Genomic DNA, 25,697 nt, shown 5'->3' with positions numbered 1-25,697 from the left:
CCGAGACTGTTAATCTTTCATATGGGGAGACTCATCCCTTATTGGTAGAGCTTTATTGAGGGTTAAAGGAGTTGGTATAACAGGTTTCCAGGATTTGGTGCAGTTTGTACTCAAGAGGTACATAATTCTCTTCTTTGGCTGCCCCAGAATGCAGGAGTGGTCTGTACTTCCCTGCCAATCAGCCTGCATGGTTCCACTCTTAGGACATGGCAAATTAATGGTGTGGCAGCATGTTAGGCAAGGCTGAGGTGTGGGCATAGGCCCAAAGATAGTGTGGATGTTTGGGGTACAGGGCAAAGACGGAAGCAATCTAACACCCACTCTCTTCAAATGTGTTCTGCTTCAGGTAGACTGCTGGGAACTGAGGCCATAATGCATTAACCAAACCACCTCTGGTAAAGTAAGATTGTGTTCCTGATGCCATCATCTACCCCAGTCCCTTTCTGAGGGCCCCTAACACTACACCAGCCCACTGCATGGGGTAAGCTGATGGGGTGGGCTCCCCTGAGGAGCTGGCTAATTACATTTTATCGCAGTATAATGACTTGCAGACACCAGAAAATGAATAGGCTAGTACATCCCAGGTATGGCAGTGCTCTTGAGGTTGCAGCCTGTGAACAAATGGTACCAGAAACCTTTTGAATCATGGAATTCAAATGCTAGTGAAGGAGATGCAGTCACTCAAGGGCAGGCCCAGCCTGAATGCTTCATTCAGTTCAAGGGATTCCTCCAAATCAGTCTGCCCAGAAATTCCAAAAGGTGGAGTTTGCCCCTAAGCCACCTAGCCACCCTACAAATAGCTGCCTTATTTTCCCTTCATGCAAACTAGTGCTTACTATACTTCAGCACCATCCAGGCTTGTGTGTTATTTTTCTGTCCTATCCCCAGACCCTTCCAGAGACACAGAATGCTCACCACTCTTGCCCCTACTCCCACTGCCACTCAGGTAAGGATCTATGGACTTAGGTGGGAGGAAGATAAGTGGGCTGCAGAAATGCCTTGCTGCTGTTACCTGTTGTGGACTGGTAAAGAAATCATCATCCTCTCAGGGACCCCCAGGTCTGCCAGCAGCCTAGCCTCCAGTTGCATGTTTAACTGTCCAAGAGGGTTTTGTGAAGGGTTAGCACTCCCACCAGCTCAGCCTACAGAGTGGGGGATAAATTGTTAGCATCAGGGTTCTTCTGATAATTTCTTTTATTTCTCTTGTAAAACAGAGTAGGGGTTAAATAAAGGGTACTGGGTTTGCCAGTTCCAGGGACTTGGAAGTCTTTTCCTGGAGAATGCAGGGAAGAATGGGATGAGGGATGATGGGGGAAGCGTTTTTCTAATATGCAGGTGCCTCAGGGAGAAGCAAACCATTTTATTTCATCTATATTCTGCTATCCCACATCCCACTTGAACTGGTGTTTGGAGAGGAGGGAGGTGAGATCAGTCACCAGCGTTGCCTGAGAGGTCGAGGACAGACATCATGGAATCAGACAGCTTGCTGGCGAGTTTATCTGCAGATGGAGAAATACAAGCAGTCACTTGGTTGCTGGCTAGCCAACAGAAGGCCTGCAGCAGCTGGACTACACCTACCTTGGTTCGCACCAAACTCCCAAACTGGCTCACTTACCCCACAACATTAAACAAAAACAACTGGTGGACTCCCAGTAGCCACTATTCAGCTTCACAAGTAGACCCATTTGTCTCCCTGTGAAATGATCACCCCAACACAGCTTCTAACTCAGAGTGTCAGACTCACTGGCTTCAAGTACTTTTATCCCTTCTTAATATCAAAACAGCAATTTTCTTTACTGTGTTGAACTCAGCACTATGCCACTATCCTCAAAGATTTGACAGCAAAGAGGTAGCATGGCAGTAAGTGCTTTGAGCCTGAATGCTCACCTCCAATCCTCTAGCCACACCCTACTGTTTTTCAGGATTCCCCAAAAATCACTTCCCCCAGAAAGCCTTCTCTGATCACCCTTACACCACCATCTGGGTTAGGTTCACCAAGCTGGTTTGGGTTCCTTCACTGTGCTTTCTGGGGGTCTTCAGTGATTACTCTGTGTTGTCAGTGTCTGTTTTCTTGTCTCCTCCCAACTCCTGAATAAGACCAGGAATTCAAGGGCAATTCACCTCTAGGTTCCCAGGACTCAGTGTAGAACTAGGCTAAGAGTGAATAGTAATGAACACAGCCTAATTCAAAGAACAGGGCTTATGAAATCAATCCTAGGTTTGCATTTTAGCTCCATCAAATACTAGCTGTCTTACCTTGAGTGTGCCATTTAATGTCTCTGGTCCTGTTTCCTCACTTGCCAAATAAGGTAAGACCTTTGTAATGAGTTAGTGAATATTAGTATAGCATAAGAACCTACAACAGGCCAGCTACACAGCAGACCACCATTAAAATGAAGGAAGAAGTTCTTTCATGAGTTGACATGAAAATATCCCTAATATATATTTAATGGAAAAATAATGTGGCAAAATTACATATTCAATAGATCAGCACTGGTACAGAAAAAGAGAAAAAAGACTACATAGACTATTTGCCTATGTACCTATCTCAGGAATTAGACACAAGAAATTAACTGGTCACCTCTAGAGGGAAGTCTGGATAACTAGGAGTTTAAGAGAGAGCCTTTCCTTCTATACCTTTTTAATTTTGAGTGTATTGCCAATTGATAAAGTAAACATTAGACTGTAAGCTTCCTAATACATAGGAAGCAGCTAATAAATAACTGCTGGCTATCTGATACACAGACTAGGCCAGTGGTTCTCATCCCCAGAGGAGCAACATCAGCATCAACTGGGAACTGGTTGGAAACACAAATTCTCAGGCCCTACAGCCAAGCTACTCAATTAGAAACTCTGCAAGTAGGTCCCAGAAATCTGTTTTAATAAACCCTCTAGGTGATTCTAGTATAAGCTAAACTTTGAGAGCCAGTGTGCCAGTAGGTAAGCTTCCTCACCCATTCCTGCCCGCTAACCCTGGGCTGGGGCTGGCCATATGGAGTTGCTCATTCAGGAGCTCCTAATCAAGGCCCCAGAGAAGCCCCTTTTGGAATACAAGGCGGTGGTCATGTGCCCCCACCTGTACGCTTCTGCATCTTCTTCTTATTCTTCAGAGCAGATGCCAGAGCCTGGCCCTGGTACAGGGGGTCTGTCTCCATGATCCTCTGCAGCATTGGGCGGCGGTCCACAGGGCAAACGTCCACCATGTTGCTGTTCCTGGGGCGGTGGTCCACATTGCGCTTAGCCCACCCCATCTGATGATGGTTCAGACTGGTGCAATACCCAGTGAGATCTCCAATCTGGGGAGAAAGAGGACAACCGTGAGGTCTGGGTCTCCTGAGTACCTCCAGAGATTTCTGCAAAGGAGGCAGGGACAGGCTTCGGTAAGAACAGAGAGCCTGGAGCCATGCACAACTAAGCTCCACCTCTCAGCTGCAGTTTGCTCACCTGTCAAATGGGGGTGGACAATGGGTAGCTTGCATGGCTTTTACAAGAATAAAATGAAAAGGTACAGTTAGTTGATCAATAACAACAACTGGTATTACAATGATCTTTGTTCAAGTGACCCTTCAAGTCTTATTCAATTTAATAAATATTTTCTGACACCTACTTTGTGCTGAGCTCTGTGTGAGAAAATGCTGGAGAAATGAGTCAGAGGCAGTCCCATCTTTAAGAAGCACCCAGGTTAAAGAGGATATAACCAACCATACCACAAGTCAGTGTGTTAAGTGTCTACCAGAAAGGTCCAGTGTAAATGACAGAAGTTGAGGAGATGGTAGTAGTCAACATATTTCTAATGGGATTATCATTCCTGAATGAACCCCAGAAAAGCAAAGAGCACACCTGGGCACTCAAAAGGGTGTCTGTTTGGCTGGAGCAGAAGATACACCTGGATAATAAAAGCTAATACTGACAGAAAGCTCACTATGTGCCAGGTACCATTCTAAGCACATACGTGCGTGCACACACACACATACATATACATACATATACATATATATATGTGCACATATGCACACACATGTGTGTTTTACCTCATTTAATCCCTGCAACAATGCTATGACAAACAAGGCACCTAAGAGCACACAGCTATAAGCAGTAGAATAAATTAGAACCTAAGCAGTCAGGCTTATATGTATGACTACCCATTACATTACAATGGGGGAAAAGGCAAGGATACCACACTGTACAACTCTGGGGCTGCAGGGGGCACCATTCACAATATAGCACACCTAAATGGTATCTCCCAGAATTGTGCAATGGAGTGGCTGTGCTTAAGTCCCTGAAATAAAAAGCTATATTCTAGGGCTCACTGAGAAATATTACTGGAAGATGGCCTGAAATACACAACTTTACACTGATTTTCCTGTAAGCACCAGGGGAATCTTTCAAACTCTGTGAAGATGCAAATGGCAGGCCTCATCATCTCTTACAGAGTACAGGCAACAGTTTCCTTCCTGGACTCCCTGCCTCCACCCTGGCCCCTTTCTTTCTATACTGATTTTTACCCAAGAATGACAGTTATAATACACAAGTCTGACCATGTCACTTCCCTAAAGTTCTGGGAAGTGAGGAGTCCTTTCTTCCTAGCTTCCCCAAGATCTGCTTGTAATGGTGGTGAGGTACAGGTCTTTCACTCATTCCCTGTGGGCTCCCTGGGCACCTGGCAGAGTGCATTCTTTGTCAAGCAATGGCAGGTCCAAGGAGGGGGCATGCTCTCTCAAGCATCTTTCCCAGCCTGGCTCCAGCCAGAGAATACATATCACTATCTAGCTATCCATTTGTTTACGTTGTAAATCTGGGTACCCATGATTCTTCCATCCCTCTAACTAGTATCCAGAATCCCAAAAACAGTCACCAAGCCCTGTGGCTTCTCCCTCCTAAATCCCTGAGAAGCAGTTGGCTTCTTTCTGCCCCTACCATTCCTGTAACCCTAGTCTAAGCTTTCAAACCTCTCTCCTGGACATCTGACCCATGGTCTCTAGTAGCCCAATTTGACCACATCACCTACCCTTTCATGGCTGCCCAGCACCTACAGAATCAAGTTGATACAATGTGCTATGACTCCTGCAGGCATTTTCAGCCTTTTCTACCAGTCGCCCCCATCTCTACCCTTTGGGAGGTCACAGTTCAGTGGGTTTCAGACACAGACATCTGCACTGTGATGGAAGATACACTAGGCTGAGAGTAGAGGCACAGGTTGGGAAAGCATGGATGTGAGGGACTAATTTATACTACTTGTGGATCAAGGATGTCTTCCTGGAGGCCTTGACACTTGTGCCACTTCTTGAGGGCTAAGGAATTCTCTGGCAGTGGTGGCAGTAGACCATGGGCAGGGGTTACAGCTATGCTCCTGCCAAGGCCCCAAAGGGTAAGAGCATGGTGCTTTGGGGAAATAACTAGTGTGGGGTGGCTTGGAGTTGGGGTGGAGGCAGGAAAAGATGAATATGAAGTCAGAACACAGAAGGCCTTGAGGTTGATTTTAAGCTATGAGTAATAGGTTTAAACCATGTAATGATTTTGAACCATGGAAGTCTGTCATTTTTGGGGGTCAGTGTTTTCATTTTGTTCTGTTTTGTTTATTTAAAATATTTTTCTTTTTCTTTATAGTTTGACTAGGTAATATGTGTAACATGGTATAAAACTTAAAAGTACTGAATACAAAGAAGCTGAGGCACAGAGAGAAAAAAGGATCTCTAAGAAGGAAAGAATATTGAGAGAACAGTGTTACCAATCCAAACGGAACAATATTCACATTATAGGGGTACCAGAAGAAAAAGAAAGAGAAAAAGGAATAGAAAGAGTCTTTGAGGAGGAAATTGCTGAAACCTTCCCCAAAGTGGGGGAGGAGATAGTCTCTCAGGCCATGGCGGTGCACAGATCTCCCAACACAAGGTACCCAAGGAAGACAACACCAAGACATATAGTAATTAAAATGGCAAAGATCAAGGATAAGTACAGACTATTAAAAGCAGCCAGAGAGAAAAATAAGATCACATACAAAGGTAAGCCCATCAGGCTATCATCAGTCTTCTCAGCAGGAACCTTACAGACCAGAAGGGAGTGGCATGATGTATTTAATGTAATGAAGCAGAAGGGCCCCGAACCAAGAATATTTTATCCAGCAAGATTATCACTTAAATTTGAAGGAGGGATTAAACAATTTCCAGATAAGCAAAAGCTGAGAGAATTTACCCCCCACAAACTGTCTCTACACTGTATTTTGGAGGGACTGCTATAGATGGAAGTGTTCCTAAGGTTTAATAGCTGTCACCAGAGGTAATAAAACCACACTAAGAAAGAAGAACAGTTAATTACTAAGCAAATGCAAAATTAAATCAACTATCCCCAAAGTCAATCAAGGGATAGACAAACAGTATAGAATATGATACCTGATATATAAAGAATGGAGGAGGAAGAAAAAAGAGGAGAAAAAAAGAACCTTTGGATTGTGTTTATAGTAGCATATTAAATGAGTTAAGTTAGACTCTTAGATAGTAAAGAAGTTAACCTTGAAACTTTGGTAACCATGAATCTAAAGCCTGCAATGGCAATAAGTACATAACTATTGATAATCACCCTAAATGTAAATGGACTGAAGGTACCAATCAAAAGACATAGTCACTGAATGAATTAAAAAAACAGGACTCATCTATATGCTGCCTACAAGAGACTCACTTTAAACCCAAATGACATACACAGACTAAAAGGGAAGGGATGGAAAAGGTATTTCATGCAACTAATAGGGAGAAAAAAGCAGGAGTTGCAGTACTTGTATCAGACAAAATAGACTTCAAAACAAAGAAAATCACAAGAGACAAAGAAGGACAGCATCCAAGCTTTTCCTTTAAGATTGAGAACAAGACAAGGATGCCCACTCTCCCCACTTCTATTCAACATAGTACTGAGGGTCCTAGCCACAGCAATCAGACAACACAAAGAAATAAAAGGCATCCAGAATGGCAAGGAAGAAGTTAAACTGTCCCTGTTTGCAGACGACATGATATTGTATACAAAAATCTAAAGAATCCACTCCAAAACTACTAGATCTAATATCTGGATTCAGCAAAGCTACAGGATACAAAATTAATACACAGCAATCTGCTGCATTCCTATACACTAACAATGAACTAGAAGAAAGAGAAATCAGGAAAACAATTCCATTCACAATTGCATCAAAAAGAATAAAATACCTAGGAATAAATCTAACCAAGGAAGTGAAAGACTTATACTCTGAAAACTACAAGACAGTCATGAGAGAAATTAAAGAAGATACCAATAAATGGAAACACATCCCGGGCTCATGGATAGGAAGAATTAATATTGTCAAAATGGCCATCCTGCCTAAAGCAATCTACAGATTCAATACAATTCCTATCAAAATACCAACAGCATTCTTCAATGAACTAGAGCAAATAGTTCTAAAATTCCTATGGAACCACAAAAGACCCCAAATAGCCAAAGCAATCCTGAAAAGGAAGAATAAAGCATGGGGGATCTTGCTTCCCAACTTCAGGCTCTACCTCAAAGCCACAGTAATCAAGACAATTTGGTACTGGCCCAAGACCAGGCTAATAAACCAGTGGAATAGATGTGAGAGCCCAGATATAAACCCAAACATATATGGTCAATTAATACATGATAAAGGAGCCATGGACATACAATGGGGAAATGGCAGCCTCTTCAACAACTGGTGTTGGCAAAACTGGACAGCTACATGCAAGAGAATGAAACTGGGTTATTGTTTAACTCCATACACAAAAGTAAACTCAAAATGGATCAAAGACCTGAATGTAAGTCATGAAACCATAAAACTCTAAGAAGACAACAAAGGCAGAAATCTCCTAAATATAAACATCAGCAACTTCTTCCTGAACACATCTCCTCAAGCAAGGGCAACAAAAGCAAAAATGAACACATGGGACTACATCAAACTAAAAGTTTCTGTATGGCAAAGGACACTATCAACAGAACAAAAAGGCATCCTACAGTATGGGAGAACATATTTGTAAATGACATATCTGACAAGAGGTTAACATCCAAAATAAATAAAGAACTCACACGCCCCAACACCCAAAAAGCAAATAACCTGATTAAAAAATGGGCAGAGGATATGAACAGACAATTCTCCAAAGAAGAAATTCAGATGGCCAACAAACACATGAAAAGATGCTCCACATCACTAATCATCAGGGAAATGCAAATTAAAACCACAATGAGATATCACCTCACACCAGTAACGATGGACAGCATCAAAAAGGCTAAGAAAACCAAATGCTGGCAAGGATGTGGAGAAAGAGGAACCCTCCTACACTGCTGGTGGGAATGTAAATTACGTCAAGCATTGTGGAAAGCAGTATGGAGGTTCCTCAAAAACTCAAAATAGAGATACCATTTGACCCACTCCTAGGAATTTACCCTAAGAATGCAGCAGCCCAGTTTGAAAAAGACATGCACCCCTATGTTTATCACGACACTATTTACAATAGCCAAGAGATGGAAGCTACCTAAGTGTCCATCAGTAGATGAATGGATAAAGAAGATGTGGTACATATACACAATGGATATTATTCAGCCATAAGAAGAAAACAAATCCTACCATTTGCAACAACATGGATGGAGCTGGAGGATATTATGCTCAGTGAAATCAGCCAGGCAGAGAAAGAAAAGTGCCCAATGATTTCCCTCATTTGTGGAGTATAACAACAAAGCAAAACTGAAGGAACAAAATAGCAACAGACTCACAGACTCCAAGAAGGGACTAGTGGTTACTAAAAGGGAGGGGTGTGGGAGGGCAGGTCAGGAGGGGGGGAAATGGGGATTGAGGGGTATTATGTTTAGTACACATGGTGTGGGGGATCATGGGGAAAACAGTGTAGCACAGAGAAGGCAAACAGTGAATCTGTGGCATCTTACTACACCAATGGACAGTGACTGCATTGGGGTAGGGGTGTGGACTTGATAATATGGGTAAATGCAGTAATCGCATTGTTTTTTCATGTGAAACCTTCATAAGAGTGTATATCAATAATACCTTAATAAAAAATATTTTTAAAAAAGAAAGGTACTAAAGAGCATATGGTGAAAAAGTAACTTCTGTCTTGCTTCTGTCTCTCAGCCACCTTGCGTCCTTCACTTGGAGATAGTCACTATCAGTTGACTTGAGTGTCCTTTCAAAGCTATTCCATCTTTATACATATACATATATACACATAAGCAGATAGAGACCTATTTTAATTCAAATAGTAGCATGATATTCATATTCTGCATTTTGCTTATTTCACTTACAAATTCATCTTGTAGATTGTTCCACATGATTACTTAAAGAACTGTCCTTTATTTTTGACGGCTACAGAATATCTGGAAGGGTATGAAGAAGGAGGATAGGTACCTTATACACGGTGGTTTTATTTTCCATGGCATCTGCTATTTTCACCATCGGAGAATGGAGCCACTTGATCTCCATTTCAAGTGGGTCCATGTCACTCAACAGCTCATCAGATTCTCCAGTGGCCAAGCCTTTAACACAACCAAAACCACTGTCAGGGCCCAGACTGCTTCCTGCTGCCAGCCCCCTGAGGTCAGGCCTCAGTGGGTATGTGAATGCTGCCAAGGAGATCTAGGAGGGAAGCTTCTTTCATTCCTGCTGGGAGGCCACATGACAAAGGATTAAAGGCATGAATTTTTACAGTGGGCACTCGCCTCCTAGGAGTGGTCTTGGAGCCTCAGCTTCCTCTCTGGAAAATGAGAATGCGACAGACCTGACAGGACTTCTGTGAGTCACAGCAGAGGATGCCTGAAATGCACTGGCTTGAGATGCTGTTCTAAATAACAGCCACTGGGATTCTCTACCCAGAACCAGGCCTCTCTCCCCTTCCCTCTGGCCCCTTGCCTGGAGCTGGTTGTCAATGCAAACCAATAATGGGTCCATTCATTGACCTAGGCCCCCACTACCCTCACATCTGCTTCTAAACTGCCTCCATCCCTTTCCCTAGGCCTCTAATCCCTACTCACTCTTCAAGATCCAACACCAGGGCCAACTCCTCTAGGAAACTCTCACCATTAACCTCTCCCTCTTCTTAATCCCCCAGACCTCAATCTTTTGCCCAAGTACATTGTTAGTGACAGAGCCCCTCTTCCCCTCACATACAGCCAGGATCAAGCAGCATCATAAGAACACAAGCTCCAGTTTCTCCCAACTACCCACTTGGATGAAAAGAAAAGTCCAGAAAGGGGACTGACTTGCCTGAAGCATCATGGGGAATAAACTCTGAGGCATGCAAGTACTCCTGTCCTCATTTGTAATCAAAGGACACTAAAACGGCCAAAGAAGGAAAGCTACAAGCCCTCAAAAGAAACACAGAAACTAGAAGCCAGGAGAGCCTGGGCTTTCTCCATGACCCCAGAGTGTCCATAGACAGGCCCAAAGTGCACTGACACCTTTCTTTGGTGGGGTAGAGAAGGAAAAAGAAGCCATAAGCCAGAGTTGCAAACGGTAGCATCTGAAGACAACAAACTACCTAAAGGAGTTTCTGAAAGCCACACCTCTGTACACCAGCAAATAATTGTCTTAGTAACACCTAATATTCACAAAACAAGTACTAAACCTAGGCATGGCTCTATATGTTTTTACATATAAAATAAGTCTTCATGACTATTTTATCAGGTAGGTGCTATTAACCCCATTTTACAGATGATGTCATGGAGATATGGAGAAGTTAACTTGTGAAGCATCATACATATAACAAGAAACAAAACTTGGATTTGAACCCCGTTAGTTCATTCTTTTAACCAGTTAGCTCCTGTGAAGCCCAGAGAATCTTCAACAAAAGGGCAGAAGAGCTAGTTTGAACAGCACCTCTCCCTGCCACTGACTACACACCATTCAGCAAATATCACCTTTCCTTGACTCAGATGCCTCAACTGCCAATGGGTGTGAGAATGAAAATCTAGAAATGGACATGCAATGGCTGAGGCAAAGCCTAGGGCAGCATGACAGAAGGAGTTTTGTAGGAGTGACTCAGTCCACTCCAGGACCCAAGAGACAAGGAAAGGGAGTTGCATTTCCTGAGCACCTCGCAGTGTACTCAGCACTTTGTTGATTTTTCTCCTATATACTAAGCCCACAATCACCTCCCATGGCCCATAGAGTTCTCTACACCTTTTGGGAGATGACATTAAGCTTACAACAAGTTAAACAACTTTCCCAAGCCAGAGTAGGGGGAGGTCAGATGTGGGATTTTTTGTCAGGTGTGTGTGGCTCCACTAGGGCAAGACAAAGTGTCGAGCAAGCCAGTTCACTTGCCCCCACTTACATTCCATGGTATCTTCATTAGCTTGCTCAGTATCCTCAATGTCGAAGACCTCAGTCATCTCCTTTACAATCTCAGCACTGAGATGGGTGGGCAGAGTGTGGGTGGCTGGTGGGAGTGTATAGAAGCTGATCTTCCCACTGCATCAGGACGTTGGGATGAAATTGGTGGTGATGTCATTAAGAGAGCAAATGACCAATCAAAGAGAGAATGAGTTTTCAAGTCGGAAACAGTGAGGAACAAGAAAACCCAGACAGTGCCTTCTGGACAGTAAGAGGTTGAGTTACTGTGTAATTATGGGCCGTAAATTCCCAAGTGGGACATGCCCTGGCACCCTGACCTTCCCATGTCCGGGGACCCAGGAAGTCAGGCTTCCCTGCCACTGCAATGAACACAGAGGAGTCCCTTTGTGGGACGTGACTCCCAGCAGACCTCACCCTTAGCCCTAGTCCCCTCCTCACCTCACCCAATCAGCCAGGACAGCTTTGGCTGCCTGCTCCTGACCGTACATGCCTCCCTTCTTCTTCTTCCCCAAGCGGTGGGCCACTGCAGTCAGAAAGTGCTCTGTGGTCTGGAACTGAGACACACCATAATAGCTGGAAATCTGGGGGAGGAAGAAAAGCAATCAGGAGGAAGAATGAAGGGCCCTTGGGGTAAAGTAGGGCATGAGCAACAGTCCTGCATACCTCCTCCAGGTTGCAGCGCTGCAGGATGGTCTCCACTGGGGTCACAGGGTCCGCCAGCTTCTGCACATGGATGCAGTTGCGCAGGATGGTGCCCACCTCCGAGTTGGGTCCGGGAACAATGCCTGGGGCATCCAGCAGCCTGATGAACTTATCCAAGTAGACCTCCTGCATGAATCTGGGGAGAGGACACTGATGAGCCTGGAAGTCTGGCATACTCTAGACTATAGGCAAACAGCTGGGAGAAGGGGTGAGTGGCAGAGAGCATACAGAATGAAGGCGGAGAAATGTGAGGCCAAGGGCTCTGGGGCCCTACAGACCTGTGACTGATTCTAGTCCAGCCTCTGCCACTGGGGATTGAGTTGCAGGACCAGGGGCAAACTTCTGACTCTCTGAGACTCAATTGCTTCATCTAGGAAGTGGAGCTGCTTATTCGTAGTCCAAACTTGCTTGGCTATTCAAAGACTTCAAGGATCTAAGTGGGGAGGCACCCAGCTGAGCATCTGGCCCAAACCTAGGCTGTGCCAGGTCAATGAAGGCATTTATTGAGACTTCCTGGCAAGACTTGGAGGCGATGCAACATAAGGAAAGGGGCAGGAGCTGAAGGCATGGAAGTTGGGGGTATGGCGGGGTCAAAGAGCTGCAGAGTGTAGGTGTAGGTGGGTGCTTACTTGGTGACCCCAGGAACGGCCCCCACACTGCAGGCACGGCTGCGCTTCAGGCTATTGATCAGGCTGCTCTTCCCAACATTGGGAAGGCCTACAAAGGAGAAGCAGATGGCTCACTGCAGGAAGGTCTCTCAGGAACATCTGGGCTAACCTGTATGTGGGTGGGCCAGAGAGGGGCAGTGACCAGGCCACGGAGAAGCCAAAAACAGAGCCTGGCCTCCTATCTTCCCACCCCAGGCTCTGACCAAGCCCCCACATGGCTTTTGTGTCCCTCTCCTCCATTTGTGAGCATACTGGGTAGATGTATCCCTCTCTCTAGATATGAAACTCACCTCCCACCTACAACCAGCCTGGGAAAGGTACTCAATGCAAGGCCTCTGTGACATGATCCAACAAAGGGTAGACATTGGAAAGTGTCTGTGAAACAGAGCACCATCTGTCCTACTGTATAATTCACAAGTGGGTGGTTGCGGGGAGGTTAGGCAGCATATCATCTCCACATGTCAGTCTCTCTCAGAAGCTGCCTGCCTGTCATGTGTGTTGTTCTGTTTGGTTACCTGTGAGCACCTCTCAGCCTGTGGATGTCTTTGTGTTTCTCCCTCACCAGGCCTCTCATTCTCCTCATTCCCTTGTACCTTATGCTAGAATTTACATGTGTCCTCTCTCACAAATGTGCCTGTGCATGTGCCCCTCACGTGGGGAAATCTCTGTACATCTCTGTGTGTCTTCGTTTTCCTTATTTTAAATATCATTGCTTTTTCCATTTTTATCTTTTTCTCCTGCTTAGGTCTTTTTCTCTCATATCTTTCTCTGTGTATCTCTGTATCTAAGTACCTCTTTCTCTGACAGTTTTTCTCAATGTCTTTCACTCTGACCATTGTCCTTTCTGATCCTCCCCACCCCAATCTGCCTCTTTGTAACTCCCTCTATGCCTACTTTTCTTAGTCTCTCTGTATGTGTTCCTTCTTTGTGGGCTTATGACCCTCTGGATGTGTTTCACTGTGCGTCTTTTACTCTCTCCCTGTCTGTGGCTCCCTCTCTCTCTTTGTCCCTATTTCTCTCTCTATGCACATGTCCATCTCATCATAAGAACATATGTGTATTTGCTTCTTTGACTCTTGGTGCTCGACTATGTCTGAGAGTCAAGTGTATCTGGGCACATGAGTCTCTCTCTGGCTGTATTAGTTTGGGGAGAGCAGAGTTGGGGTGACTGTGTGGGAAGGGCTTGGTCTTCATGTGGTTTGCCTCTGGGTTAGTACATTTCTCCACATGTATGGATCTGTACACGTGTGATCCATGCATGTGTGTAGGTCTGTATGTGTTCCTCTCTGTTCCTGCCATTATGTGCATCTCTCTCTGACTCTGTCTATTCCTATTTAACTCTCTCATTCTTTCTTTGGTTTTACATGTCTGTCTCTGTATACATAGGGTGTCTCTCGCCCTTTCATGTCTCTCTCTGCAGGTCTCTGTGCATATTTCTATGTCCTTTTTGGTATTTCTTTGTGATCTTATCTCCTTCTCTCTGCATAACTTTGTCCTTTAAATCTGTCTTCCCTTTCCACTCACCAATCCTGCCATTTGGCTTCCTAGTTGTTCTTCTATGTCTGTTCAGGTATGTGTAACTGTACCTTTTTCTCAGTGTCTAGCTCTCCCTTCAATGTCTTCTCTCTTGGTTTCACTTCCTCTCCCTGATGGTCTATCTGTGCCTCTCTCAATTTCCATATTCCCTTCCCACCATCCTTTCCTTGGTGCCCTGGGTTCCAGACAGGCCTAGGTATAAACCTCAGCGCTGCTTTGTCTAACACAAGGCTAAGTCCCACAAGTTCCTTTCCCTTCTCTGGGTGTCAGTGTTCTTACTTGAAAAAGGGAGACACTCACTCCTCCCTCCCACAGCTCTAGTAGGATGAGATGGTGCCAACTCCAGGCCCAGTCCCACACATTTGGCCCATGGTTCCAACACATGGTGGTGATTCTGAATATGCCTTCCCACGTCCACCAATCCAAATTGCAAATCACAAAACCCTTCCTAATCTGCACCTCTCTTCCCCAAAAAGGTAACACAAAGTTCCCAGAATCCTCTTCCCCAATGAAGCCCCTACCCAAGGAAGGAGCCTTGGCCCCATGACCTCCCTACATGCCTTACCCACAACGCCCACACGGATATGGGTGTGCACTTCACCAAGGCGGCAATAGTTCCTCAGAACCCTCATGAGGTTTTCAGCTCCAAAGCAGGCTTTGCTTTTCAACAGTGACTCAGAAGCCTGCTCCACTGGCATACTGCAACGATTCTGGAAAATGAGAGGTATTATACAGAAGCATTAGTTAGGAGATGTGGGCTGAGCCCAGATTTCCAACTTTCAGGGCTGCCTCCCCTTGTTCACTGAGATCCCCAGCCAGATGTACAGGGCTTCTTACACAAGCCCCAAACACCTGCCATTTCCCTGCTCCCACAAGGCTGTTTTTCCACTGTCTTTGCATCTCCAGTTTCCTGTCCCTGCCTCTGCCTAGACACACCTCTCTCACCTCATTCGGCAGGGTCAGGATGGCATCCTGGCCTCTAGACAAGCCAGGTCTAAGTTCTAGCTCTGCCTCTCACAAGTACATGCAAGTCAAATCTGCTTCCTTTCTCTGGGCCCTGGTGCCCTAGCCTACATGACAGGGACACTGACCCTCCCTGCCTATGGAAGGAAGAGAGAATGCCTGGTCCACAGCCTATCTTCCCTTGATTCCTCACACAGGACAAGGCCATTCCAGTTTCCATCTCCTTACTCCTGATGCCACCTCCTCTGCCTAGAATACCCTTCCATCTCTTTCTCTTTCCTTATGCACCACAGCATTGCAAAATAGGAATTAACCTAAATAGCCATGATTAAGAAACAGGTGAAGGAGATATATTCTTAAGGGGGAATACAAATGAAAGAGCTATTAGAAAAGGATGCTTACCACATTTTTGACATCAGAAAGGCCAAAAAATTATAAATGAGATACCAGGTTTCTCCCAGATGAGTAAACATTAAAATGTTTAATCATATCAAATGTTAGTAAGAATGTAGGGAAACAGACCCTCACACACATTCATCTATCCCACTGGTGAGAAGATAAACTGGTATAGCCATGGGGCAGGGGTGGCAATTTGTCAGTGTAAATGTAAACCACATAAAGCCTATGACCTAGCATGCCACCTCTCAGTGCCCACCTCACACAAACACCTGCCCACCAGCCAAGAAGACATGCAAGGGTGTGTACTGTAGTACTGATTATAATGATAAAAAATCTGGAAACCAATTTTATTTAGCATCAAAAAGGTAGCTCTCCAAGAAAAAAAGAAAAGTAAGCCTTAGGATGACACATCTGGTAACTCCCACTCTCTTCTCCCTCCCCAACCTGTGTGTGTGTATATATACATATAAAGGAGTGAAATGACTCCTCCCACATACACACACACACAATATAGAAAGGAATGAAACAAAATTAATATTAAGAAGTCATCCAGTAAAGCAAAAAAGCTCAAAGTTGAAGAACCCAGTTCAATTAGCAAAGGGCTGGAGGCCCTGGTCCAAGCCATGATCCCCCAACCCTGGCTACAGGCTACCTAGAGTCTGTTATGACCCTGGCCCCAGCTTACCAGGTTTTTAACCTGATGCTGGGTGCTCGCCTTGAAAGCCACAGTTGGCAGCTCATTCCGAAGGTAATCCAGCCACTTTTCAATAACCTCCTTAGGGACCAAGTCTGGGGAAAACAGGAACAGACAGGACTGGTAAGGAGAACATCACCACAATGGCTCACTCCAGAGACATATTCTTCCACACCCAAAGCTAGACTCACCTCCTGCCAACAAGATATCTCCCTGGACCTGCCAGTCCCTGTCCAGTTCCCACGTTAGAGTTAGAAATGACAGTCTAGTCTCAGGGACCAGTTGGCCCTCCCTGAGAGGAACTCTGCTCCCTTGAAGACAACAGGTAACTAGCTGTTTGGCCCCAGATACCTTCCTTCCAAGCCAGGATGACCATAGTGTCAGAGACTTTCCAAAGACTGGGTTTCCCCTTCCCTCTCTGGATCATTCTAGGTTGGGCCAAATGTCAAAAATAACTCTGACAAGAAGGGCTACCATTTGTGAAGTACTGACCATGCATATAACAAGCACTTTATCATTAATTCTCACAACAACCCTATGAGGTTGGGATGAGCCCAAATAGGCTCGAGGGACATGGACTCATCCAAGATCCCAGAGAAAACAGAGAGCACAACTGGGATAAGACCCAAACCTGAGTAACTGATAAGCTCATGTGCTCTTTTGTCTAGTTTTTGGATTCCAGAGGAAACATGAACTTTCCAGCATTAGCCAGTTTTGTGATTTGCAATTTGGATTAGCCTGTCATGTAGGCTAGGGCACCAGGGCCCAGCCATTTGCCTCAAAATGGCAAAAACAGGGAAATAAACGGCAGACAGGCTTGGACTCCATTCCCAATTTCTGCAACACTGGGTATGAGTGTCAATGTGTATATGTCCTTAGACGAGTGACTTCCTCTCTGATTCCTAACTTTAAAAACTAGAACAAGAGTATCTACTTCACACAACTGTTATGAACGCTACTGAGTTGCCAGTTCTCAGGGTCTGGCCCAATCTAGTCTTTCAAGAAGGCCTGGCCTCTACCCTACCCAATACCCACCAATCTTGTTCAAGACAAGGACCAGCTTCTTGTTGCCTTCTGTCCGCAGGACAGCCTCCTCCATTTGGAAGCAGCGACAGCCCAATGGGTCCCTGGCATCCAGGACTTCCAGAATCACATCAGAATATTCCACCACCTGCAAGGCAGAGGACATGGGGATGAAGGCAGGGAAAAGACTGGGTAGTAGTCACATAGGCCCATGAAAGCAAAGGTCTCCATCTCAGGAAAAAGAGAAATGGAGAGGAGATGGGACTGGACTGGTGCCCTCCCTAAAGGGCCTTAAGAAATGGGCCCCCATACCTTATGGAACTCCTTGTAATAAGCCTTCCTTGTGGCCTCATCATCCAACTGAGGAAACATGTTTAATTCCTGCAAAACTTCCTCCTAAATAGGAAACAAAAGAGAATGGTACGGGGGAGGAAAGAAAACAACCCAGGGCTTTGGAAACGATGGGAAGCTGGGGGAGCCATGTGAGTTCCAGCCTGCCAAAGAGTAGCTTTGACCAACCAACAAAGCCAAGAACTGGAAGAAGAATAAATATACCTACATGGTGCATGTGCCTATGTGTTAAGTGTGTGTTTGAGTACCAGAGGCCTGAGTGTGCATCTTGGGGTGCAAAGGAGGAGTTTGAGGAGGTATATGTGAAAAAAACAATTTATGGGGGACATGGGCTGGTGGGGGCAAAATATGTACCTTATGTTAGAAAAGGGCCTTTGAGTTGGAAAGTGCATATTCTGTTAGTTGTGAACATATGCCAAAAGGGCAGTATGCAGTCCTAGAAGCAAGATAACATGCCGTCACGTATACTCCTCCCTCAAACCTCCCCTCATACTCTCTCCCCATGTCTCCCAGTCCTCTGTCTCCCTGTCCCCACTCCCCATCCCTAGTCTTTGGGTTCCAGGATTGTCCAGTCACAGATAAGGCTCAAAATGGCCCCTTACCTCCCTTTCATTCTCCCTCCTTCACTCTGTCCTCACTGTTTCCCATCTTTTCTACACTGATTACTTACTTCCCCTCCAACAATCTCACACTGTTCCCCTTTTCCTTTCAGAGTAATGGCAAAAGATGCTTTTGAGCAAGGCCACACCAGTCCTACCTAGAGGCAAAGGCTACTCTTTTACCTTGCGCTCAAACTCCTCCTGGCGTCGCAGGACATCCTGACAGTAGCTCTCAATCGTCCTGCGTCTGTGTTTCTCTTGCTCCCGGGCAGCTTGCTGCTTTTCCCTCCTCTCTTCAACCTAACAAATGAACACGTATTACCAGGACTGTTGCTGACTAGCTCTTCAGTCTAAGGGAGTGATGGGAGACCAAGAGTAAGGGAAAGGGTGACAGAGGAAGGAAAGAGTGCGACATGGCAGAGATGGGAGGGGCAGGGGTACAGGAAGAAGGCAGATATGACTGCAGGAGATAAGGGGTTTGAGAGAAATAAAAAGACAGATGAAGGAAGGGAAAGCATGACAGAGAAGAATAAAAAGAGGCCATGTGGAAGCTGAGTGAGAATGTGTTCTAGGCAGAGGGAAGCATTTATGACCAGAGGGGACAGGAGGACAAGGTCCTGGGATGCTCCTATCGATTAAAGAGCAGGAAGAGGAAGGAGCAGCAAAAGAGACTGAAAAAGAGGAAGGACTGCCAGGAGCATGCAATCATAAGAAAATTGAAGTGAGAGTGTTACAAAGAAAGAGTTATTTCAGTGGAATGGTTGGAACATAAGCTGGACAGCAACAGACTGGGAGGTAAGCAAATGGTAGCACTAAATCAAATATCAAAGTGACTGCCTTCCCTTCCACTTTCTACAAACTGTCTCAATAAGTCTAACAAGTCTAGCCTCTGCACTTCCATTCTCCACTTCTGTGCACCTGGCAGTCAAGCCAGGCCCTCTCTCTTCCCCAAGGTAAAGAACTTACCCTCTTCTTCTTTAATTCAGCCTCCCGGTTGGTATGATCACTGGAGTGAACAAGCTGGAGAGAGGAGGCCACTTTGGAAACTGTTTTCTTCCTATTCTGCTTTATAGGCTGGTCACAACACAGGAGGAAAAAAATTAAACAGAGCTAATGAACCTGTGGAAATCAGCCCTCCCAGGGGTTTAAAGTGGCTCAGAAGTAAAAGAAGGGCCCTGTCCCCCGAGGTGTGCTTATGTGGCTGGAAAAAGACCCTTCTACCCCTAAGCAGGCAAGGACTGACTGAAGAACTGAGGGAGAGAACCTGAAAGGTTTCCCAAGAAAAGGCAAGGGAAATGCTAAATAGCTCCCCAAGTGTGGTCCTTGGACCAGCAGCAGCAACATCACCTGAGAACTTTAGTTAGAAATACAAATTATCAGATGCTACAACAGACCTACTAAATCAGAAACTCAGAGATGGGGCTTATGTTTTAACCAGCCCTCAGGCTGGTTAAAGTCTGAGAATTTTAGCCACACTAAAATTTAACACCCACTGCTCTGGCCCAAGTCTTACTTAGCCACAACTTTCCCAGCAGGACCCAGATATCCAGGAGCTAGGGCCAAATATTATGTTTCAGCTTCCCTCTCCTCTTCAGAGCAATAGGGACTTTGGAATCAGACAGACTCAACTCCTAGCTGTGCTACCTTAAACATTAGAACGTTCTCACTAAGGCTTGATTTCTTCATCTAAAACATGGGACAATGACAATCCCTACCAAGGTAACTAAGCACAAAGCAACATATGGCTTATGGTGGAAACTTCATTAAATGCTGCTGATTTTCTGCTGCAGCCTCCCAGAGAAGGAAGAAAAGCTGATTCCAATGTGGTGATATCTGGAGTCACCCAACATCTACTAGGTTTTGTGGGCCTCTTCTAGGGCAGGGAACCTGTTCCTGACCTTATCCCCAACAACAGGTATACCTTACCTGACAGTGGGGCCAACTTACCTTCCTGCAGCCTTTAAAACCTTTACCTGGCTTTTTATTTTCTACAAAAAAAAAAAAGCCATTATCCACCTACCCAACATATGCTGACACTTTATTCAAGACCAGCCCATACTGGGAACCTAAGGAAGCCCGAGACACCATGTCTGCCCAGACCCAGCAGAAGACAGACACAGAGATGGCAGCAACAGTGTCAGAGGAAGTACTGGATATAGTGTTTAGGGCATTATTTCAGTGCAAATGGAAACAATTCTTAAGGGAATCCTGTGAACAGAGTGAACCATATTTGCACTTGTACCTCCACTCTCTCCCCCAACTTTTGGCTGGGGTCAACTCAACAATTTCGGCACCAGGCTGAGGTAAGTGGCTGGCAGCATGGGAAGATGATCTGAGGAGTCACAGCCACCTAAGCCAGGGCAGATGCTCTTAGCAATGGGGAGAGAACTTCCCCTTCCTGCCAACCATGCTCAGGCCATTGCCTCCAAAGGGACTAGTCTTAGTCAGCTAAGCTGCAGCCTCCCTTGGATACAAGTGGAGAGCTCACCTTCTCCAATCACAACTTAACAAAACCCAGGAACTTAAGAGCCTTCTCCCCACTTCCATGATAACTCTGTCTATCATCCCCTTCTCAGCTGGCCTCTTGGGAAACAATGGCTTCTCTTAACTCTCACCACCTGCAAGGGGGCTAAGGGAATTCCTAGAGTTGGAAGTTCTAGAAGGTCAGGATACACACAAAAAAATAATAGGAGCAGCTTGTGGTAACCAGACAGGGAACAGGTGCCCCAATCACATCACATGGTTCACACCAAAGCAGAATTAATGTACAAAACAGACTGTAAATACTACTATAAGCTCTTAAGGAGTTTCAAGAAGATACTTCAAAGGAACAGTATGAGAAAAACATCTCCAAAACTTGATGTTGAATAAAAATTCAACAGATGTAGTAAAAAACAGAACAGACCACTAACAGCCAAATTAATAAGCTAGAAGAGCAAGGAAAAGAGCTTGCTTAAAATAGAACAAAAATCCAAAGAAAAGGAATTTATGGGTAAAAATAGAAAATGAAGAATGGACTCATGGGAGCTAATATCTAAATAACAGGAGTTCCTGAAAAAGGTACAAATGGGTAAGCAATTGTTATTTTAAATAATAGATGGAAGTTCCCCACAAAAGACCCCAAATAGCCAAAGCAATCCTGTGAAAGAACAAAGCTGGGGGGATTATACTCCCTGACTTCAAGCTCTACTACAAAGCCACAGTAATCAAAAGGTACTGGCACAAGAACAGACCCATAAATCAATGAAACAAAATAGAGAGCCCAGATACAAACCAACACATACATGCCAATTAATATGTAATAAAAGAGCCATGAATATACAGTGGGAAAAAGACAACCTCTTCAACAACTGGTGCTGGGAAAATAGAACAGCTACATGTAAAAGAATGAAACTGGATTGTTGTCTAACTCCATACACAAAAGTAAACTCAAAATGGATCAAAGACCTGATGTAAGTCATGAAACCATAAAACTCTTACAAGAAAACATAGGCCAAAATCTCTTGAGTATAAACATGAGCAATTGTTTCCTGGACACATCTCCTTCAGCAAGGGAAACTTGAAAAGATAAAATATGAGCAAAAAATAAAAAATGAGCAAGTGGAACTACATCAAACATCTGTACAGCAAAGGACACCATCAGCAGAACCAAAAAGCATCCTACAGTATGGGAGAATATATTCATAAATGACTCATCTGATAAGGGGTTAACATCCGGAATAGAGAAAGAACTCATATGCCTCAACACCCAAAAAGCAAACAACGCTATTAAAAAATGGGCAGAGGATATGAACAGACAATTCTCCAAAGAAGAAATTCAGATGGCCAAAAGGCACATGAAAAGATGCTCCACATCGCTAATTATCAGGGAAATGAAAATTAAAACCACAATGAGATATCACCTCACACCAGTTAGGATACAGCACTGAAAAGACTAAGAACAAATGCTGGTGAGGATGCAGAGAAAGGGGAACCCTCCTACACTGCTGGTGGGAATGTAAACTAGTTCAACCATTATGGAAAGCAATATGGAGGTTCCTCAAAAAACTAAAAATAAAAATACCATTTGACCAAGGAATTCCATTCTTAGGAATTTACCCAAAGAATACAAGTTCTCAGATTCAAAGAGACACATGCACCCATTTATCACAGCAGTATTTACAATAGCCAAGATATGGAAGCAACCTAAGTGTCCATCAGTAGATGAATGGATAAAGAAGAGGTGGTACATATACACAATGGAACACTATACAGCCATAAGAAAGAAACAAATCCTACCATTTGCAACAACATGGATGGAGCTGGAGGGTATTATGCTCATTGAAATAAGCCAGGCAGAGCAAGACAAGTACCGAATGATTTCCCTCATTTGTGGAGTATATAATGAAGCAAAACTGAAGGAACAAAACAGCAGCAGACTCACAAACTCCAAGAAAGGACTAGCAGTTACCAAGGGGGAGAGGTTGGGGTGGGTGGGGGGAAGGGGAAGGGGATAAACGTGCACAATAATTAGCAATCATAATATAAATTGGTCTCCAGATGGTAGTACAGCACGGAGAATACAGTTAATGATTCTGTAACATTGATAGATTGTAAGAGCACTAGAGGGAGTGAGGATTTAATATGGGTAACTGCTGAACGACTGTGTTGTATATTTGAAACCAATATAAGATTGCATATCAAGAATACTTTTATTTAAAAAAGAGCCCACGAATCACATTTTTCTCCTCCCTCTTGGCTATAAGCATAATGGTGGGAGGAGGATCAAGTTAGCTCTACTAACTGACACATTCTAGTTCCTGACACACAATAAGTACCAAATAGCTATGCCTGGTCACACTATAGCTATGGTCACACACATAGCTGTGCCATGGAAAGTCCTCCTTTCCATGGGCCCTTGGGACACAAAGATGAACCAGATGTGGGTAAGAACTTAATAGTATAGTAGAAGAGGCAGACCCAATCATATAGTGACCATTGCCCCTGTTCCTGTAGGGGCACAGATGAGTGGAAACCAAGGGAGAAGGTTGCAGGGAGGGATTCCTAGAAGTGATACAGAAGTTGAAAACTGAAAAACAAGCAAGTTATCCAGTTGAAAAATGATGGGGAGGAATGGGAGAATCCTGAAGGCAGAAAGAAGAGCAATTTTTCCACATTGTCTGTTTCACAGTTAAAAATCCAAAGCTGAAGACAAGTCAATCATTTGATGACAGGAGAGTATACACATCCTCTAAGGGTCTAAATTCCAAAGAGAAATGAAGAGATTTAATCTTTTAAGATAATACTTACAATACTTACAGAGCACTTATTATGTGCCAGGCACTGTTCTAAGCATTTTACCTATTTAACTCATTAAATCCTCACAACACTATTATGTAAATGCGATTATGCTACTAGATAGACACTACTATTACCCACCCAATCCTCCCAGTCCCTCCACCCTGGTTTGTAGATAAGGAGACTGAATAATATGCCCAAAGCCAAACAACTAGTAAGTGGGAGAGCTGAGATTCAAACTCAGTCTGGCTCCAGAGTCCATGCTCTTAAACATTGGTACAATTTATGGTATCAACTTAAAGGTACAACTTATAAAGAAAAATGTTAGGGCACACTAAGATTACAGGCAGTGTGATGTAGTTTTTACTGCTATTCACCTCCGATCAAGTCACTTAACCTTGCTGGACCTCAGTTTTCTCATCTGTAAAATGGTAATGAGGGATAAAGCAAGCATCACCTCACAAGAAGTTGGGAAGACAACAACGATACCCTATGTAAAGGACAGACTGAATGATCTGGCACATACTAGGTAATTTTTAAAAGTTGCTGTGAAATAGTATGAATATTAATTAAAGCTAAGAATTGGGAGGGAGTGGTAGAAGAAACTTACTGTGTCTAAGTTTCATCATGGCAACTAGCTTGAAAGCAGGTAGGTTCAAATCTGAAGGTTTTCTTCCTGTCAGAATGGAAGAATCAATTTGAACACAGAGAAGGGAACCACAATACCACCAGCTCCCTTCTGAGAGCCCTAAAGGCAAAATAAATGTTAAAGAATTTAAGGAAGTCCTAATAATTAGAGGAACTAGGAGAAGGGACTATACTGGAACTGGGGCCTGGTATGGCTGAGTCTACACAGGGAAGGCAGTGTCTCACTACCCAGAGAGAGGCGTTTAAACCTCCTTTCCATGGTGAGTGCCTCAATGTATCAGAGAGGGTCCTTGGTCCTCAATCCTTAACTCTGTAGTGTCACATACCCTAGGGAAGGGACAAGCACTAAACCTCTCTATGCTGAGAGGAGGGGCATATACAAGGACTGTTTCTACATAGGGTAATAATAAGACCCCTTCTCCCAGGTAAGGGGTTCTGTGTCTCATCTACCCTGGAAATGTGTGGAAAGATAGGTCTCAAGAGTCTACCCTGGGGAAAAGGGACCTCAGGACAGGGCTTTTTATCTGTGTGCTTATGTGGACTGTGAAGTCAGTGCAAAATCTTGGGGTTGGGGAGAAAACACACACCTGCATGTGTGGTTAGGGTCTGTTCCTTGGCAATTATGGGAATAGGAGCAAGATGCCTTGACACTCTACTCTGAAGTGCAGAGTAACTGGGGAAACCAGCACAGTGGCTATGTGCATCTCTGCTACCCGGCAGAGAAGCAGGGGTCTGTACATCTGTAAGTTGTGCAGGGGTTGGGTCCTGAGTCTCTTTACCCTGGGGAGGACTGTGGGGAGGGACTGATATGCCTGTCACCACAAGGTGACATTAGTGCTACACAAAGGAATTACAGTTTTGCATAATTGGCATCTGCACCTTGCCTACAGTGGGCTATTCTAGACCCTTCCATGGGAGGTGGGATGGGGATGATCTGTTTATCTTTTACATGGGTTGAAGTCACCAGTGCACTACCACTGAAGGGAATAAGACCTCTGGGGGCGGGGGGGAGAAGGGGGGGAGGAATGCAGCTATAAATTCAATGGATTAGCCCTTACATTTGGGGAAAGAAATCAGATCTCCTCTCCCTTGGGTAAGGGGGGAGCCCATATGCCATTACTGTGGGGTGATCATTGACGTCACTGCTTCTCAACACTGCAGAGAGGGAGCAAGGAAAGGATGACCTGTGTCTACCTCAAAAGGAGAACAAATCTGAGGCCCTCTACTTCAGGTGCCCCTCTATCCAGGACCCCACGAGGGCCAAATCTGATGGTCACTTCATGGGTTAAGGTCTGTTCCTGTTTGCTGCGGGGCATTTTGGGGGTCAGGCCTTTACAAATTCGGTAATCCAGAGCCTCCTATGGGGTGGGGGAGGGCCAGGTCTGATTTCCCACAATAGGGACTCACTGTAGGCTATGAGGAGGGGAAAATCGTGGTTCTCCTGGGGCTGAGGTTAGTGCCTCACCACTTAGAGGAGGGGTGATCTAACGTCTCCGCAGGAGCGA

General features: G+C 44.7%; 1 protein-coding gene across 8 annotated transcripts in view; it reads right to left on the bottom strand.

Annotated features, from left to right (window-relative positions):
- Positions 1-1,176: 1,176 nt before the first annotated feature.
- The window catches only part of GNL3L (G protein nucleolar 3 like), a 25,256-nt gene continuing 735 nt past the window's right edge, over positions 1,177-25,697 (bottom strand). For all 8 annotated transcript variants that reach the window (XM_036930866.2, XM_036930870.2, XM_036930872.2 and 5 more), the window contains 15 exons: positions 24,155-24,220; positions 20,215-20,255; positions 19,234-19,341; positions 18,451-18,567; positions 17,630-17,713; positions 17,330-17,465; positions 16,286-16,389; positions 14,804-14,948; positions 12,664-12,751; positions 11,996-12,170; positions 11,771-11,913; positions 11,313-11,449; positions 9,389-9,516; positions 3,077-3,296; positions 1,177-1,499 (listed from right to left, as the gene is read on the bottom strand). In XM_036930866.2, coding sequence (XP_036786761.2) covers positions 1,429-1,499; positions 3,077-3,296; positions 9,389-9,516; positions 11,313-11,449; positions 11,771-11,913; positions 11,996-12,170; positions 12,664-12,751; positions 14,804-14,948; positions 16,286-16,389; positions 17,330-17,465; positions 17,630-17,713; positions 18,451-18,567; positions 19,234-19,341; positions 20,215-20,255; positions 24,155-24,173 — 1,716 coding nt within the window. In that variant the 5' untranslated portion in view covers positions 24,174-24,220 and the 3' untranslated portion in view covers positions 1,177-1,428. The remainder of the gene's footprint in view (positions 1,500-3,076; positions 3,297-9,388; positions 9,517-11,312; positions 11,450-11,770; positions 11,914-11,995; positions 12,171-12,663; positions 12,752-14,803; positions 14,949-16,285; positions 16,390-17,329; positions 17,466-17,629; positions 17,714-18,450; positions 18,568-19,233; positions 19,342-20,214; positions 20,256-24,154; positions 24,221-25,697) is intronic.

Source organism: Manis pentadactyla, chromosome X (genome assembly GCF_030020395.1).
Source record: "Manis pentadactyla isolate mManPen7 chromosome X, mManPen7.hap1, whole genome shotgun sequence".
NCBI classification, from domain to species: Eukaryota; Metazoa; Chordata; class Mammalia; order Pholidota; family Manidae; genus Manis; species Manis pentadactyla.
The sequence above is the reverse complement of the archived record's forward strand: the minus strand, read 5'-3'. Positions and strand labels throughout refer to the sequence as shown.